At 35.2% G+C, this 18,784-nt stretch overlaps 2 protein-coding genes across 4 annotated transcripts in view; one reads left to right on the plus strand and one right to left on the minus strand.

Moving 5' to 3' along the window:
* LOC142349858 (uncharacterized) overlaps positions 1 to 18,784 on the plus strand; it is a 277,179-nt gene that overhangs the window by 179,510 nt on the left and 78,885 nt on the right. The window lies entirely within an intron of this gene.
* The window catches only part of LOC142349691 (serine/threonine-protein kinase ULK2-like), a 58,403-nt gene continuing 44,205 nt past the window's right edge, over positions 4,587 to 18,784 (minus strand). Inside the window, exons 10-11 of the mRNA XM_075401421.1 lie at positions 16,575 to 16,719; positions 4,587 to 4,853 (exon numbers count right to left, since the gene is read on the minus strand). Coding sequence (XP_075257536.1) covers positions 4,767 to 4,853; positions 16,575 to 16,719 — 232 coding nt within the window. The 3' untranslated portion in view covers positions 4,587 to 4,766. The remainder of the gene's footprint in view (positions 4,854 to 16,574; positions 16,720 to 18,784) is intronic.

Here is an 18,784-nt window from a genome sequence, read left to right on the forward strand (position 1 = left end):
AAACTGTTTAACTTTATGTAGAACTGAATAAATCAATAACTCCTTTTTATTTTTCTGAACTCTGGTCATTTTTCAAATAACTTCGAATGATTACTTTGGATTTAAATGTTTCAAGATCCATACTTTCATAACACGGAACTAAAACTTTTAATAGACCGCTATTTAGTAAAAAAATGATAAAACGTTGCAATTCGCAGCTTGAAATATTATAAAAAAAAACCGGGAAGTAAACATAAAGCCACATCTGAGCACAACATTTCCGAAATTGCCTCTATTGATTTCCTTCAATAATCTATTATCTTTCGATATATTTGTTCTTTTTGTAAAGCTGTAAAATTTTGTTAGTTTCTGTTAGTTAAATTGAGTGTCTATCATTTTATCCTGATTGCTGAATTTAATATCGCACTTTAAGTCTGTTCAAAAAATCGTATCTGTTATAACCACTCAAGCTTTATTGAGAGAATAAATTCCTTTAAGCAATTGAAAAATCAGCATTTTCCTAAAATGTGATTCTGAGGAACATCTTCTGCAATTTTTTGAAAAATTCTCTTAACAAAAGTTTGGCCTTGATTTTTGATGAGTGTTTTCCTTAATTACGTGATCGGATTTTGAAATTGATTTAAAAAGCATGTCGTAAAAATGACATTATTTGACCAACACCAGTCCACCTAACAAACATAGTTTCATATACAATATGAATGCTTTAATAATCAGCTTTGCGATTAAACTCTTTGATTAAAAAAAAATTTTGAACTTTCCATTCTTAATGAAATAAAGCAGGTTGGAATCATTACAGAAAAATTCATACCTTCTTACTGAAATTATAAGAAAAAAACGAACCAAATAAATCTGCTTTTTGCCATTTGAGGAGGAAGTTTTTGGGTTATGAATTTTTAAACTTTCTTCTCAATGGAATTTTTTCTTAATTTTTTCACAAAAATAAGTCTTTGGGGCTGTCATCCATTTCACAGGTAAATTGTTAATGCTGCGAACTAAAAATCTGAAGACCTCAAAAATAGCAAAGAGTCAATCTTGCAAGTTATTTTTTAACAAACCTGTTATGCATATATGTGAGATAATTAAAAATAGAAAAAACATTCAAAATTTCGGTACAAAGTTTGTAAAGAAATCCGACTTTCAAAACTTTTCATCCATTTTCCACCTAAGTTTCGAATCGAATCTTTTGTTTTGATTAATTCAAATTGTCATAAAGAATATGCAATTATGATACATTTAGAATTGGCGAAATTAACTTTAAACGGATTCTTTGTAAAAAGGCAAAACTAGAAGGAAGTTTTCAACAACTCAGATTTTTGAAGAAAACTTGATATTTGGTAAAAATTCGGTTGATAAAATTTGCAACTGGATCTTGAATCTAATATTTTGATTAAATTTCAACTATTGGTCATATATTGAGCTAGAAAAATGAGATGAGAAAAAAATCGTCATTTTTTTGTTACTTCTAGCGTGTTAACTCATTGCCGCAATTTCTTTTTGAAAAAACTGTCAGTGTATAATTAAGATAACGTTTTTTGCAATCGGTTGATCTAGTTTAACTTCAAGTTTCTGAATTGCTGTTTTATGCTGCATAGTTCTTCACGACGCTTGTGGTTTTATCAAAAAGAGTATTCTAGTTCTTTTTCAATTTTCATATTATAGAAAATTAAATTCAAGGTGGCTCCCAAAATTGCATTGATATCTGAGTATTTTGCACAAATTTTACAAACACTTACAAGATAACCATGCTCTTAATTTCTTAAAAGATAAACACATAGTTATTAATTTTTAAAATATGACCCTAAATAAAACTCGAAATTGAGCACAAAATAACCAATCGCTTTGCAAGCTCTTACAATTTAAATCAATTCGAAAACTTTGCATGTTAAGCATGCAACTTGTGATCGAATATGAGCTGAGTACATCACTTCTTAACTCGTACAATGAGAACTTTTAAAGGAAAACTATTATTGTCACCACGTTTTTTAAATTTATTCACATTCATTGCTCCCTAATCCTAGAATTTTCTTTGTGTAAGATTCTCGTGTTGACCACACTTGCCATCCGCATTACGGACTAAAATGGTCTAGAGAAGTCCACAAGTAATTCTGTTCAATGAGTTTGCTATGGTTTGTAAGTTTGATAAATAGTGATTTTTGATAATAAAAAGCTTTCAACCCTGTTAATTTTTTTTCCTGTATTATTTGATAGGATCCCAAATGATAAGAAATTGTGGTGCGCTTATTATCAACTTTTACAAGATGCAAAATAAGAACCGACAAAATATATTTTCCGATGTACAATTTTGCCGTACATGTCATGTTTAAATGACGAGATACCTTGTCATTTAAACATTTAATCAGTTTACGGTGTAAGATATGATAACGTGTAAAACTAAGATAAAAGATGGAAGTTTATGTTTCTCTTATTACAAAAAAATATCCAGGCTTTGGATTTTTTCCGGAGTGTCAATCACTCTTGCTAACAGTTGTCTTATCAAAAGATGCATAATTTCATTATGGTAATCATTGAATTAGTTTCATTGAGTTACGCTAGATTTCTGGTTCTTTTTCTAGTTTCCAAAGCACCAGAGAATTGGGTTTAGTGATATATCTTACAACTAGTATAGACCAAAATTGCTGAACAAAAGAATATTGAGTAGGCAGGTTACATCAGTTTATATTAATTGCGTAGCAAAATTGTATGTGTGCATCAGGGGGAAAGTCCTAATGTGTGATCAGACTAAGATCTTTTAAAATTCCTTTTCAGATGAAAACTTGATTGTGAAATTAATTTGGCAATTTGAAGAGAACCAAAAATAGAATTTGATGTGCATTTTATCAGATTTAAGAAATACCAACTCCAAAAATTTACCAACCGCCCACTTGGAGAGTAATATTACATGGATATTAATCGAGAATTAATGACATCATGTATCATCAATTATCCGATCAAGCTGGTATAGTTTGTAGATCAAATTGAGCCTTGAGTATTTAGCAACGGAAAAAGGTGTGAATTGAATGTTTTGATAATTAATACGTCAAAACGGATAGTTTGAAAAGATAATGAAAATAGATATATACTGAAAATTTTAGGTTGATGCAACTGTAAACGGATTTTTGTGATGTTGGTGTTTTTTCGATTTGGACATCAGATTTGGACGTCTGACCCCCTAATAGTGTCCGTATGTTAATAATTGAACTTCTAGGAAAGCTGTTGTTAATGATATTTTCTAATTACAAGAAATTTCACGAACTGCCTTTAAAATTGAGACCAACCCTTGCGCTTAGTTTTTTATGAGGTTTGGTAAACGAACTAAAACATAAAGTTTTTGACACAGAATGATTACAGCTAGTTAGTTTTGATAGTGAGAATGAAGGGATGAGCATTTTAAAGTTTACTACGCGAAAAATGATAAATATGTCAAGTGCATGTTGCTATAAGGCAAAAAGGTCTGTACATATGATTTCAAAGTTGGTTTCCTTAATATAAGGTGGAAACTGAATATGGTTGGCATTGAATGACAGAGCATAGTCTGACTTTGACTTGTTTGCATAATAAACACAACTCTCCCACGGATTTTGGCAGATTTCTAACGATAGATGCAATCATAGTTTAGTGTGGCGAAAATTGGAAATTGGCGAAATACTTAGAGCATTTAAATTAAGTTCACTTGGGAAGTGAACCACGGATATTTTGTTTTTATCATCCTAATTACCGTTATAAATTGTCTTGAGATTGTTCTTTTCAATAAAAATCAATTAATTTTTGTACATCTGTCATCATGACCCAAAGTGATTTTCCGGGCCTTTTTGAGAATAATTTTTTATTCGAGACAATCTAAGTTTTAAGAGCGTACAAGGATGATAGAGGGGAACTAGCAGAGTAACAAAGTTGCGGTTGCTTCAGCAATTGAAAACCGTTGGTTTATTTTACTTGATTGATCTTTTGGGCGGCGAATCCTCTCACTGCAAGCCTAGATCAAGTTTAGAAAACACTCATTCTGTTAACTTTTGTGGTGTTTCGCAGAAAGCTATTGATTGTATAGAAAAAACCGGTAGAATTATCACTTAAATATTGATTTGTAAATTTTAAAAAATAGTTAAAAAGGTTCTTTTATCCGATCTTATGATCAAAAAGCCAACAAATCGGCGGTCAGATAACGGGTTCAACCTTTATCTTTTATGATCCGATTACAAGAATTTTTGTGTAAGACCTGATCTGATGATACGTACTTTTGTCGCATAAGATCTGATCTAGCATTTTTATGGTGCATGATCTCACTACCGTCTTCATCATTTTTTTAAAGAAAATGCATTCGCTTTCTGTCAATTAGCCGGACGACTTTTTAAAGTTTTGTCAGATCTTTAGCAGAAGATTCCCTTTAAATCTCTGATTCACTTGGATTGTTTCGAAATCACCAAGGTCACCTAATAGTAGCATCAGCTCAGTTCATTGGCACGAGTGAGGTTCACAAATTTGATTTAGAAGTGTAACAGACTTCATAAGCAGTAGCTGAAATAGGGGGGGGGGGGGGGGGGGGGGGGGAGTGTTCGACAGTAACAGTTACAGTTTTTCGGAACGACCAGTGAAATACATAATATAAATTTAACTTCGGTAGTCAGAAACAAAATATTGTGTTAATTCAAGAGAAAGCACCTTTTAGGGCTCTAGCATGTCATGCAGTGCCTTCGGCAGCATATCAACATTTTTCATGAACTTCGTTGCTTTGTAAATGTCTATCTGGTTGATAGATGATGGCTTCTTGCTCATGAGGTGAATATCTTGTTGTTGATGAGGTGCTCGTACACTTTGTAGTCCTCGTCCAAGAAGCAACAGAACACCACTTTCTCAATCTAAGGAATCAGACAATACGAAACATATCCATGCCTGAATTAGAATTTCAACGATATCGGTTTTCATTATCACAATGGGTTTTGTTTGCCACCTTAATTCCTTTGCCGAGACAGGATGTTAATCTGGCAAGACCTTGCAAGATTTTAGTAAAAAGATATTATAATTTTTGTCAGAATACGTTTATTTGAAAAAAAATTGTCATTATTTAAAGAATTTGCAATTTTCTCTATAATCAGTTTTAAAATAGGTTTTATTGGTATTGTGAAATATTGCTTTTTTCGCTTTTTTTTTGGTTTAGAAACAGTTTTATGGGCTATGTGAACTGTGAATCTGCAAAAGAAATGAACAGAATACGTTTATTTGAAAAAAAATTTCAAGCCTGGTTCAAGCGTGGTTTTTTACCATGCTATACCAGTTTTTCTAGAGTTTAATTCAGTAACTCCGCTACTGCCGGTCCCCAGCCCGGAATGAAAAAAGAGGAGGGTTTAAACCACACAGAGCATGCTGCAAAATCTCAAAAAGTCAGTCTTTAAATTGACTTGAGGAGATTTCCGACAACAATTATATAAATTTCTTCATTTTCTACAGGTATTGTATGAATTTATACATTTTAGGGACCTGAGAGCAAAAACAATGGCAAAACCTAGTTTGGCTCATGAACATAGTTATGAATTTTCCCTAATTCAGAGAAGATCAGAGTCTGAATCAGAGTCTGATTCAGAGTCTGAATCAGAATCTGAATCAGAAAAAAATCAAAGTCTGAATCAGAGTCTGATTCAGACAAAACTCAGAGTCTGAATCAAAGTCTGATTCAGAGTCTGTATCAAACTCTGAATCAGAGGAATTCAGAGCGAAATGTGACCTGAATCAGAGTCTGAATCAGTACTGATAATTTCTGAATTTTACTCTGATTCAGTACTGAATTTGATTTGAGTTAGGTACGGGTAACCTTATAATGACATCCTAAATCGACTAGGATTGACTTAACCACATCGCTAGCATTTCCCTCACATGATAGGCGATGAATGCCATCAAATTTTTCTATAGAATTTTATCATGTTCAACTTACTCTCTACAGTGATGTTCCAGCACTGAGTATAATTGAATAGAAAGTTACCGCCATCCTGAAACCATCTCTCACAGATAGTGCCAAAAGTGTTTGAATTTTTCTCGTGATTTTGTTTAATTTAATAAAAGAATTGAAAAAGAAACTTCGGGGATTGATTAAAAACAAACACGTGCTATCTCAACATCTTTAAAAGGTGTTTTATAATAATTACATCATACCGGTGATCTCGTATGGTTTTAGTAGTATATAGATCTACTACAGAGTTGTCATTGAAACCAATTTTTGGTTTGCAAAGAAAATTCTTCGTCTTGTTTATGACCTGACAAAACACGAAACTTGCACGCATTTGTTTGCGGAATCAGGAATTCAAACCGTGTACGAACTATATCTCCATTAGCTGCTCAAATTTCTTTTGTTCAATTTCCAAAAAAAAATAGAAAGAAACTCAAATTCAATCAAACTATGAGCACGAGAAGTAAGGAAAAGCAATACAACTTTTACCGAAGAGTAATTCACCGATGGAAAAATCAATACACTTTAGAGCTATAAAGCTGTACAATGTTTTGAATAACAAAGAGCTATGGCCTAATAACCTTGGCAAGCGTCCAGAGTCTCAAAAATGTGAGGCACTATAGAGCCATTTCAAAGGTATACATGGATGGTAACGATGACGTTTTGAATTTGACCAAGTAATGAAACCTACGTAACGAGAATGTTTGATGAGGAGCATTTTAGAAGTACTTTGGTACTGTTGTTTTTAATTCAGACTAAACCTATTTTTAGTGCAACCATTGGAACTACTCATACATCTGGATTAAAAGTTTAATTAGTTCATTCATTCAATTGAAAGAAAGCGAGGGCCATTGTCAGAATAGATTGCCAACATCATTACGAATAAGTAAATCTTACATCCCAAAATTTTAGTACAGGTAAACTCTTGACATGTAAAACTCCGCGTGTAGCTTCTTTACCACTTTTTAATTTTTTCATCATAAAAAGGGATTCGGAGAGAGTTTGTTAATGTTGCACTCTTTTCTCAGGAACTCATCAATTTTCCCACAACAAGAGTATCTTGTAAGCCATTTATAACAATATGCTTGTTGTCGTTTTTGTCCTGCTCAAGGACCATCTACATTTTACAACGAAACAATATGAAATATCAAAAAAATATTTGGTTTTAAATGTTCAATAAACTTGTTATACTCAATCAGTGTGAGTTGGGTCAATTGCGTTGCGATTGGTATTATCCAAATAGAAAGTGGCACTTGCGTCGCGAATGGCAAATGTGCTATCTACTTTTTGTCGATTACTTGGCGATTAGGCAATCGCGTCGCGAATGGATGATTTCTATCTAGTTAGTTCAATTGAGAAGCGTTTGACAAAGATTTAATTCAACTAAGCGATAGCGCTGAAAATGAGAAGAGTGACAACTAGAATTAAGTAAAATGAAGAAAAGGGTTTGTTCAACATTTGATCAAACATCCGGGAAGTAAAATTAGATTTGTTTACAGTATGAAATCACTAGACAGCATGAACAGACATTACTTGCAAAGTGGGAGGAAGTTAATAAGAAGTTAGCAACAAAATGAACTAAATAAGCATTCGCCCTTCAAATGGAGTAATCAGACACATATAGACTAAAGTACGAGTGTAGATACAGAAAGGTATCTATCACCGTACGACATTTCTCCCCCCTTGGAAAGAAAATAAATTATTAATTAAAATCAGAAAATTAATAAATATTCACCGGTTAGTAAGTAGTAAAATATTAAATAATAAGTAAAATATAAGTTTGAGAGAAAAAGTTTGTTTTAACAAAGTTTTTATTCGCTGTCACTTTGTCCAGCCATTTCCGCTTGTAATACGGTCATTTCTCGGTTGTTCTTGTCGGTCGTCAATGCTCTGGTACGAGTCTTCTACAGTTTCGATATCTTGGTCGTCGACATATCCTTCAGTATTGCGAACCTTTTCAACTATTGTCTGAGTTTTCTTTTTCTTTAAAGTTCGTTTACTTCTTCTGACAGAGGAAGTATCCGAATCCGATGTGTCGCTTATGGTTAAATTACGTTTTGAAGTTTTCTTCAAAATTGGTGTTGGGTGTGTAGGTGTCGTTGATGTTGTTTGTGTTGCAGATGGTCCTGCTACAGTTGAATCATCCATTTGCGGCGCAATTGGACTTATGTTGAGTACTTGTACTAAATCAGGTCTGTTTTGAAAGGCTGTGTCGTATTTTGGATTCCTTTTCGGAATACGCATCTTTAGTGATCGTGCGATGTTGCTTGTTGTTGAAATACAAGAACGTCCAGAAGAGACTATGCTTACGTCGTCGGCTTGTCGTTTATTCCTCTTGATTTTCTTGTCCCCGGTGTTTTTCCGAATTAAGTCCTTTTTGTGAAGATGAATTTTCTGTTCTAATGTTTTTTCTGTTATTTTCTGTGGGCGGCGATCTATGTATTCTAGTAATTTTGTTTCGCGTTCGGCTCGCGTTCCGAATTTCGCGATGTCAGAATTTCGGACTCTAACTTCCGGTTTATATGGCTCCTTTATAACGCTCGTTGTCGGGCTTATCTTGCAGACGGTACTCCCTGGCGCTAATACTTCATAGAGACCGTCTAAATTTTTTTTCTGTCGTTGGCTTTCGTGTCGCTTTCTGGCCAATTTAACTTGGATACTTCTTTCGGAGCATGGTATCTCGCGGCAAATAGCTTCGGGTTTGAGGAATCTTGTCTCTCCGTCCTTGCGTTTTTCTTGCTCCAATCGTGCGCGGGAACTTGCAGCGCAAATGACCTTTTCTATTTCGGTGTCGGAGCATAATGCAGTGTCGGCCCATTGTTCTTCCGTTAGGTACGAACGACCTGGGATTGTGTCCTCGTCTAAATAATAATTAATTATGGCATTATAGTTCAAATTTTTATTATTAGGTTTAGTAGTGATATTTGATATAGGTGTATTACATTTTCTGCCAAAGTGTGCCCCAAATGGTGTAATATTTAATGTTTTTTGTTTTGATATTCTTAAGCGTTGTATTATTGCTTTCAATGAATTTTCTAAATGAAATTTTTTATTTAATTGTGATTTCATGCAAGATAATTGTCGTTTAATTGTTTGAATAATACGTTCTACTAATCCGACTGCTCTATGGTCATTTGCTGGTGCATATATAGGTGTAATATTATTTTCAGCACAAAATGTCTCAAAATTTTTTCCTGTAAAACATTTAGCTTGATCTAATCTAATAGTTCTGGGTACTCCGTGTTGGTATATATAATTATTTAAGAATTTAACTACATTTGGGCCTGATGCATTGTTTACTATTTCTGCCGTAGGATATTTAGAGTATCTGTCTATACTTGTAATAAAATATTGTTCTATTCCTTTCTCATTTAAAATTGGTCCACCAAAATCTAGTTGTATTTCCTCATTCGGTTCACTACACTTAGGTAAAGGTGTCCATTTGCGGTGCGAAATCACTGGTTTAAGATTCTTACCTATCTCAGTGCATGCCTTGCATTCACTGGCTTTTGCCAATATATCCCTGTGGATATAAGGCCACCAAATATTCTGAGCCAACGATAACATTGCAAAACTGCCCGGATGAGTTGAGTGTATGTCTTCGAGTACAGCATCCTTTATAGCTTTGGGGATTGCTATTCTTTCGTCTAGACAGACGCACCCGTTTTTTACACTCAAGTCTCTCCAATATGAATGGAGATACGGACTAATTTCCTGCAGTCTTTCAGCGTCGTCTCGTAATACACAATCTCGTACCTCTTTTAAGATTGCATCTTTCCCCGTTAATATAGCGAGGAATTTTTTGCTGAACACTTTTTGAAGTGTTTCGTTGAACATCAGGTCATCTGTTTCATCGATCATGCTACCTGTTGGAGTTTCGGTACGGCTTGTATTGTTTGATTCTGGGGTCGATGGGGTTGTATCCGAAAAGGTGACTCGTGCTTTTGCTGGTGTTGATTTTGAACGGACTGCTTTTGATTTTGACATAATTCTGAGGCTGTTTATTGTATTTTTTGATTTTAAAGGTTTATTCTCTTTATTTATGAAGTAATTGTTTGAACGCTGAATTTGGGCAAAAAGCGATTTGTTTTTTGGTGTGTGGTATTTATACTCGGATTTGGGTATTTTCGCGCTTAATTTGGTGTTATTTGGTGGATTATTTGCTTTATTGCCATTAATGGGTTGAGTTGGGACTAATTGTTCAGATTGTTCACATTCTTTACTGTCTGACATTTGCACCTCTTTTGCAATGAATTTGCTAATGGAATGTGAATTATTGACTTTATGCTGATTTGGTACGAATTGTAATTTGCTGGTTTTAAGTGGCATTTGCGGCGCAAATGGATGATCAAAATGATTATTAACATTTGAATTTCTAAGTGTTAATTGCGATGCGAATGGAGGTTTCAACTGTGAAGTTGTTAATTGCGGTGCAAATGGTAATTGAAATTTTGTCGAATTAATATTTAACTGTGTGGTTAATCGCGGTGCGAATGGAGGTTTTATTTGTTGTGGTGGCATATTTGACTTTAATATAGTCTGAAATTTTTTAGTTGTTGTTTCTTTATTCGTTATAAGATGTTTCATTGAATCACGAATTTTAGAAATTGTTGCTACAACAAAATGTTCATCATAAGTAGATATTTTTTTAGCTCTAGCGAAGGGGTTTCTAGAAATGTAATCAACAAGTCCCATTTTTGCACCTGGCATATGTTCGATTGTGAAATTGTATGGTAACAGTCTATCTATCCAGCGAGACAAACGGCTGTTATATGATTTATTAGATCGATGTTCTTTGAGTATTGATAATAAAGCTCTGTGGTCTGTTACTACCGTGAAATTTTTCCCGTATAGATAATATTTAAAATAGTCAATTGACCACACTATCCCCAATAATTCCAATTCGTTAACACTGTAGCGTTCTTCTGTTGAGTTGAGAAATCGTGACGCGAATGCAATTGGATACCAACCCTCTGGTGTATTTTGTTCTAAAGCTGCCCCTAATCCTGAGCGTGAAGCGTCACATTTTACTCGAACATCTAATTTGGGATTGTAGTGACTATTTTCAGTACTATTTGCTATTTTTTCTTTAATTAGATTAAAGTGTTTTGTGTGTTCATCTGTCCAGACGAATTTTACTGATTCCTTTAGTAGTGGTCTGAGAGGGTGGCATAATTGTGCTAGGTGTGGTATAAATTTACCGATATAGTGGACTGATCCTAGAAATGATCTAAGACGTTTTAATGTTGTTGGTGGTGGTATTGTGAGAATTGCAGCCGTTTTGCTTTCTAATGGTGATATACCTGTTTGTGTAAATTTGTAACCGAGCCATTCTATTTCTGGTTTTGCAAAGTGGCATTTTTGTAAATTAATTCTCAAATTATCGTCATCTAGCTTTTGAAGACATTTGAAAACTAAAGCTAAATGGTCTGCTTCAGTGCCTGTACTAACGATTATTATATCATCCAGGAAACAGTATGTGTTCTGCAAACCTACTAGAGTATAGTCCATGGCTTTTTGAAATTCCGCTGGCATGTCTGTGAGACCATAGAAACCTGTTTTGAATCTATATGTACCAGTAGATTCACCACATATTATATTAAAATTACAATGTTTTGCTGTTTCGTGATGTAATTTTAATTGACTATATGCGTATTTAAGGTCTAATGTGGTGAAATAAGCTTGTTGACTGTTGTGTGTACTTGTTAGGTGTTGTGAGATGGTATCAATTAACATTTCAATATTTGGCATTTGATATTTGTTTTTGTGTATTGCTTTATTTAGAACTTTTGAATCTAGTGCTAGCTTTATTGACTGGTCTTTCTTTACGGTTATTACGATTGGGGATATGAAGTTTTCATCCGAACAACTAGATAATTTTTCAATATGGCCTTCTGTCTGTAGTCTTTCTAATTCATCTGTAACTCGTGGTTGTAGATTTATCGGGACACGTCGGCCTTTTTGATGCTTTGCTGTAAACTTTTGATGAAACTTTGATTTTGCTACATGTGTTTTAGATAGACCAATTCTTGATACCAAATGTGGAAATCGCGTCGCAACTGTCTCTTTAATTTTACATGCAGAATTAGTGATGTTATTAACACATTTACCAGTTTCTGGTTGTTGTTGGACAACTGCAATCCTCAGTGAGCCAAACAGATCTCTTCCAATTATGTTTTTGTGGCCGTCATCTACCACTGTCAACATTGCTGATACATCTTTCCAATGGTTGTAGGTCACTGTAGTTTCCAAATGTCCGATGACTTTGATTGGTTCGTTGGAGAACGTTTTTAGGTTCCTTTTTTCTGACAAATCTGTCCATCTTGCAGATTTAGTTGATTGTAGGATTCTATTTGCTAGACTTTTCGTTATAATACTCACAGCACTACCAGAGTCGATCATTGCCGAAGTTTGTATTTCTCCAATCTGTACTGCTACATTCAATGGTTCCAGTTGATGAACTGAATCAGAGGATATAGCCGCCACGTAGTCGTCTGAGTCACTTTCGTAGTTTGAATCGTATACTTGTTGGTACAATTGTTGGTAGCTTGTTATATAGTTTACTGATTCCTCGTCATCACTTTTTTCTGGTGATTGTTCAATTTGATTTACGTTTGCTTTTTGATTTTTCTGTGTTGAATTCTGCTGCTTCTTTGGTTTTCGGCATTTCCGAGCAAAATGACCCAAAATACCGCAATTGTGGCATTTTTTTCCATTCGCAGGGCAAATCTGTTTGTGATTGTGACTCCAGCGAAGACCGCAATCAGTACAAATACTTGTATACTGATAGTTTGTAGGGATAGATGGATAGCGTGTGAAGTCACGTTTTGCTGGAGGTGCATTCGCGTTGCGATTGCGAATATAGCTATTGTTGATGTAATTTACAGATGTATTACTTGTCATTAAGTTTTGGTTAATTTTCTGTTGATTTTGTGCTCCCATTTCCATTTGTATGGCAATTTCTAGTGCTTTCGGTGGTTCCACAGTTTCTTTCAACAACTCCTTTTGAGTTTCGTGATCAAGCATATTGAGTATGAAAGCATCCCGAATTAGTGTTGTTTCTTCGCTTCCGAGGTTGCAATTTTCTGCCAGTTCTATGAGGCGACCATAGAAACTCTCTACTGACTCTCCCTTTTGTTGTTTGCACGAATAAAAGACGAAACGATCGTAGGTTATGTTACGAACCTTTGTAAATGATTCCTCCATTGCCTGCCACAAATCTTTTAGAGGTTGTTTCTCTACTTGAAAGTGTGGGTATTTGCTCTTGAAGATACGACGCCCCTCTGTGCCAATGCTTAGATACAACAGCGATATCGTCTTCTGCTCACAGAGTGTCCATGGTTTGTCTCCACAGAGAATTCCAATTTCATCAGCCTTCTTGCATCTGTTTTGCCAGTTCACTTTCAACTGCTGGTTCCGAACCTTACGATCTCTTTCTGTGGCCTGCGTATGATTTTCTACTGGTTCTTCATATGTAGGTTCGGGTGGATAGTTTACTGATACAGGAGGATCATCTAAGAGAGTGTCGAGTTGTATTCCTTCTTTGGCCAGAAGAGCAAGTTTCCAATTTTGTGTCCATTTGTCCCACGTTAGAGTGGGTGTTGCTGTGGGTTTCTCCCAGAAGGCTTCTATGTGCAGTGGAGTTTTCTTTGAGTCCGCTGCTGACTGCGCCATGTTATACTCAATCAGTGTGAGTTGGGTCAATTGCGTTGCGATTGGTATTATCCAAATAGAAAGTGGCACTTGCGTCGCGAATGGCAAATGTGCTATCTACTTTTTGTCGATTACTTGGCGATTAGGCAATCGCGTCGCGAATGGATGATTTCTATCTAGTTAGTTCAATTGAGAAGCGTTTGACAAAGATTTAATTCAACTAAGCGATAGCGCTGAAAATGAGAAGAGTGACAACTAGAATTAAGTAAAATGAAGAAAAGGGTTTGTTCAACATTTGATCAAACATCCGGGAAGTAAAATTAGATTTGTTTACAGTATGAAATCACTAGACAGCATGAACAGACATTACTTGCAAAGTGGGAGGAAGTTAATAAGAAGTTAGCAACAAAATGAACTAAATAAGCATTCGCCCTTCAAATGGAGTAATCAGACACATATAGACTAAAGTACGAGTGTAGATACAGAAAGGTATCTATCACCGTACGACAAAACTGTCAAAAAACGAAAACAAACACGAAATCAAAATTGTTCACATTCATTGTTACGTTTGTTCAACAAATTTCCTAAATTCGGAGAAGCAAAAACTGATTATAACGTTTTTGCTTTACATTCAAAGAAATTGAACAAAAGTTCACTAAAAGGTGAGAGACGAAGAACTTTATCTAATGATTGTGAAGATTTAAAGAAACTAATAACATTTTGTACCTAAATTTTTCTATCGCACAATAACGAATAGATCTGTTCAGAAAACACTTTTTAAACCTCCTGAGCAGTTTTTCATTGCGGTGCCATATAGCCTTATTTAAACAAATATGTACAGTCATTATCAGTTATTGAACGTGAAAGTTTCTATCTTAACCTTGGGAAACATAAACATTGTTTTTTTATTGATTGATTTTAATAACACTTCATAAATTTTAACAAAATTAACACTGGCACTATATGGTTGGAAGTACTTTCCTGCGAGTTGAAAATTGCTAGTTCTCGAAAATTTTCTAGGCAAACGATATGTTTTGTTTTTCAGGAAATCTACTTTGCGCTGCTGGAGAGCAAACTCTTGCAGTATTTTTTTTAGTCTGATAACTATTTCTTGCCATTTTGAGACAATTTTTCTGTTAATGGTTTTGATATAATGTACAAAACACTTAAGACTCACAGCAGAAGTGAAGTTTGTTAGAATTCGGAGAAATTTTTCTGGATATTAGCTCTAAGAAAGCTATCTTTTTCCCTTTACTTAAGAACAGGGCAATCCCCAATTCGTTTATAGTCAAATCTGATATTGGGGTTTTAAATAAAGTTGAGCAACACATGCTGTATGATTTTCATCAAAAACATTCCAATTCAACCATCAAACTGAAATCGAAAAAATTGTTAACAGTTCTCAATAAAATATAAGGTTTTGATTTAGTTTTCCAGAAAGCTAGCTGAAATAGAATTTTATTTTTTTGTATTCAAAATTTTATTGCTCACAAAAAAAAAATAATAGAATTTTAAATCGATTACTAAAAGTTAAAAAAGCTGCCTTTTTCCGATGATTATTTCTGGTGCCTTGAAAATGATGAGAAAAGGACAGGCAAAAAACTGATGTCGCCAACGAAAACCAAATTTAAGACAAATTTTATGCGTTTTTTGAAAGATCGATCACTTAAGCACCATTTGATGAACAAAATGATATGCCATGCCAATGTTTTTCTAAAAGTTGTGAAAAAATCATCACAAGTGCAATAGTTCGAATACGATGACGGAAGACTTTCAACAGAATCATATTATTGCCCTTTTCAGCCCCCTTGTGCATTGCGATTTAAGTAAAAACTGCAAGATTAGCTCTGCCTGGCAACACCTTGAAAGATTAACTTTTTTTTGCGACTAGGATTGATGCTTTAAATTTTTAACCGTAAAAGGTTTGCCTGCCTTAGGAGATTTTTCAGACAATTCTTTGTTTTGTCGTAAAACTGGCGAAATATGCGACCTTATTTTCCATAGAACAAACCATATGCTACGAATTTCTAACCATCAAAAACTAAGCACCTTACTTGTCAAAAAAGAACCATACAAAGTAATAAGTAACCGTATTTTAACATGAAAAATCCACTTCAAAAAAGAAACTTACTAATGATGAAATGAGACATATACGTTATTTTGCATATCTTCGTTAATTTACGAATACCTACAAAATCTTTGAACGAAACAAAAAAGTGGATTTTTATCGACCATATATTGTCCATTATATGGTGAGCAACCCTGGTCAACCCGGGTATCTAACCAAGGGTGAATGTTGTTATTTTATAATGGGATAATTAGGAACATATATTGGGCTAAGATTCAGACCGAAATCCTCCCTGATTACAGCGTTCCAGACAAAAGTGACTTTTGATCAGACCAACGCAGTTCACAGTGACTTCCGATTAGACTACCATGCGCTCAAAACTCCGTTTGCGCTTGAAGTGCGCTCGAAAGACTCCTCTGATCAAATTACTGTGAGCTCGAATCCATCTCTGATTAGACTCTAATGCACACGAAATCACCTCTGATCAATCTCAAGTGCCCTCAAAGCCGTGTGATCAGAGAACATTTTTACACATGCACAAATCTCTTAACATTTAAGAGCATTGCTACTGAAAAAAACCAAGTGTTGCAAAATAATTCTTGCGAAGCCAAACATCTCTCAGTTAAAAATGCAAAAAAAAATTAACGCAAATGTGCGCTCAAAATGCTTTCAGATCAGTTCCAATGCGCTCGAAATCTGAACTGATCAGAATGGTGTGAGCTCAATTTAGTTATCTCTGATTGGAAATGTTCCAGGCCGTTGTCCATACCAAAGTCTGCTCTAAGAGTTTAACAGACCATGTATTTCGAGCGCACCCTGATCAGGTGTGCGCTCAAGGATGGTCTAATCAGAGGTTTAGTGGGTCTGAACACCTCCGCCTGGGCTAGAAATGAATCAAGTTTGCGTTTGCTGTATTACCTTGTCCGTTTCGAACTCCTGTAGGAAGTGTTTGGCAGTGGAGAGTGCTATTACGGCAGCCTCTGCTCTGGGATAGCCGAGAGCTCCCGTGGAGATGCAGCAGAATGCAATGCTCTTCTCTTTCAGCTGGAGAAGCTTCTCGAAGCTACAGGTTGAACATCATAAGGATCTGCTTGACATATTTCACTGTCAGCACGAACACAGAATCTTGCTTTCGTGACAGTTGAGATGAGTAAAGAAAAGGTTCAATGGGTATAGGAAACAGAAAAAACTGCAAATTGGTATATTTTTTCTCTTTTCTAAACCAGTTGAAAGTTTGTGGTAATTTTATAGCGTTGTCTTTCAACAAAATGAAGTAAGTTAACCCTGAAATGCATTACAGAGCCCCATTTTGATTACACTAGCCGTTAAAATACTTCTGGTTGCATATAAAAATAATAAAAAGTTTCCACGAAACTCTTCGATAAAACAAATGCACGATCTAGTGTAAAACTGTTTGTCTAATGAGAACAATAACACGCTAATAACAGTATTATTCTGGACACAGCCGTTTCTTACAATTAATTTCAAAACAACTATTCACAAACTCTACATGGCTATGTTCTGCTAAAAATGGTCTGGGATCTTTTCAACAAATTTTGAAATTTGCCCCCCCCCCCCCCCCCTTTGCAAAAGGGGGCTATTCTTGAATAGAATTTACGCGAGCCAATTATTAACCAATCAGAGACGACATATAACTTTCCACGCATGCACATACTATGTTAAACTGAATAGAATAAAGCAAGCTATGGTATGGCAACTAGCCGAACCGGAATACAAAGCGAAAAGAATTTCCGAATGGCGGGTCGGTGGGCGAGCTTCGCGCGCGTCGCGGCTTCGCCGCGATAGCCGACCCGCGATTTCCGGATTACATCCCACAGCGCGTGAGAGGCGTGGCGTGAACAGCGGTCCGCAATTGCGCTTAAAGTATTATTCGGCTATCTAAACTGTAGACCAAGTATTATCGTGATAAAGTATAGCACAGAAGGGGTGGCGATTCTCTACTAGGTACCAAAGGGGGGCAATTGTTGAAAAGATCCATGGCCTGTATCTGATTGGCAGAAAAGAACGTGTTCATCAAACTTTATGTCAATGTATGCAAAATTAAACAGTGATGGACAAAAAAATCGGAAAGTTATCTTGCAGGTCCTTGCAACAATCTTGCAATATTCCACATCATCTTGCAAGACCTTCTGAGAATCTTGCAAGATCTTGCAAGATGACCACCCATCTTGTAAGACCCTCGCAAGAAAACCGTTGCGAAGGAAGCGCCGGAAAGCACGACTTAGCTGCCTTATGGACCTCAAGCTTCTTTAAAGACCAGAAAACAAAATAGCTATAAGATAGAAAAAGAAAGAGAATAAAATACGCATTACCTAGCCTCAAAGGGGAAAAAAGATAGACCATGAAAATGCTAAGGCCAACACATAAACAGGATCATCATCAAAATGCCAAAATGCGCAAGATAGGGCATGCAAAGGGTTGGAAGCTTCGACTCTACAAAAAAGGCTAAGGTACCACATATAAATAAAAATATCAGCAAAAAATAAGTAAATGAGAGGGGAACAAAAAACAGGGGCACAAAAACATGGGGTTTGCACAAAAAAAAACTAAACTAATCAAACAAACTAAACAAAATATTCAAAGCTAAAACTCTTCAAAGTTAAATCTCTTCTTTAAACCTGAAGGCCAAATATGATACAATTCAATATACTCATTAACTCACGCACAGGACTTTAAAGAGATTTATTGTCCACTAATGGCAGATAAACTCGAGAAATATGAGATATGACTGACCAAAAAAACTGACAAATGCAAGAAAGTTTTTAAATTCTGCGGAAATGTTTCGGCCTGTGGAGTTCTGCCATGTGACCCATCTGCGAGACATAAAAAGGTTTTGTTGGCCTGTAAAGATCGGCAAAAAATTAAAAACAGTGGCAAATTATAACAAAATCTTGCTAATTTTTGTGATAATAAAAACTTCAGTACCATTTCCTTGCCTCCAGAGACAATCCAATATCTCTATTTCTAACTTCAAAGAGTTTCACTGGCTCATAAAGGTAAATAAATTTGGAACATGCTATGCTTTTCAGAAATATTGAAAAAAAAATAAATTTTATCAAAAAAAAAGATAAAACTCAGTTTATTAAAATTTTGATAACTAATCCATT

Source organism: Convolutriloba macropyga, chromosome 11, assembly GCF_964194025.1.
Source record: "Convolutriloba macropyga chromosome 11, txConMacr16.3, whole genome shotgun sequence".
Lineage (NCBI taxonomy): Eukaryota > Metazoa > Xenacoelomorpha > Acoela > Convolutidae > Convolutriloba > Convolutriloba macropyga.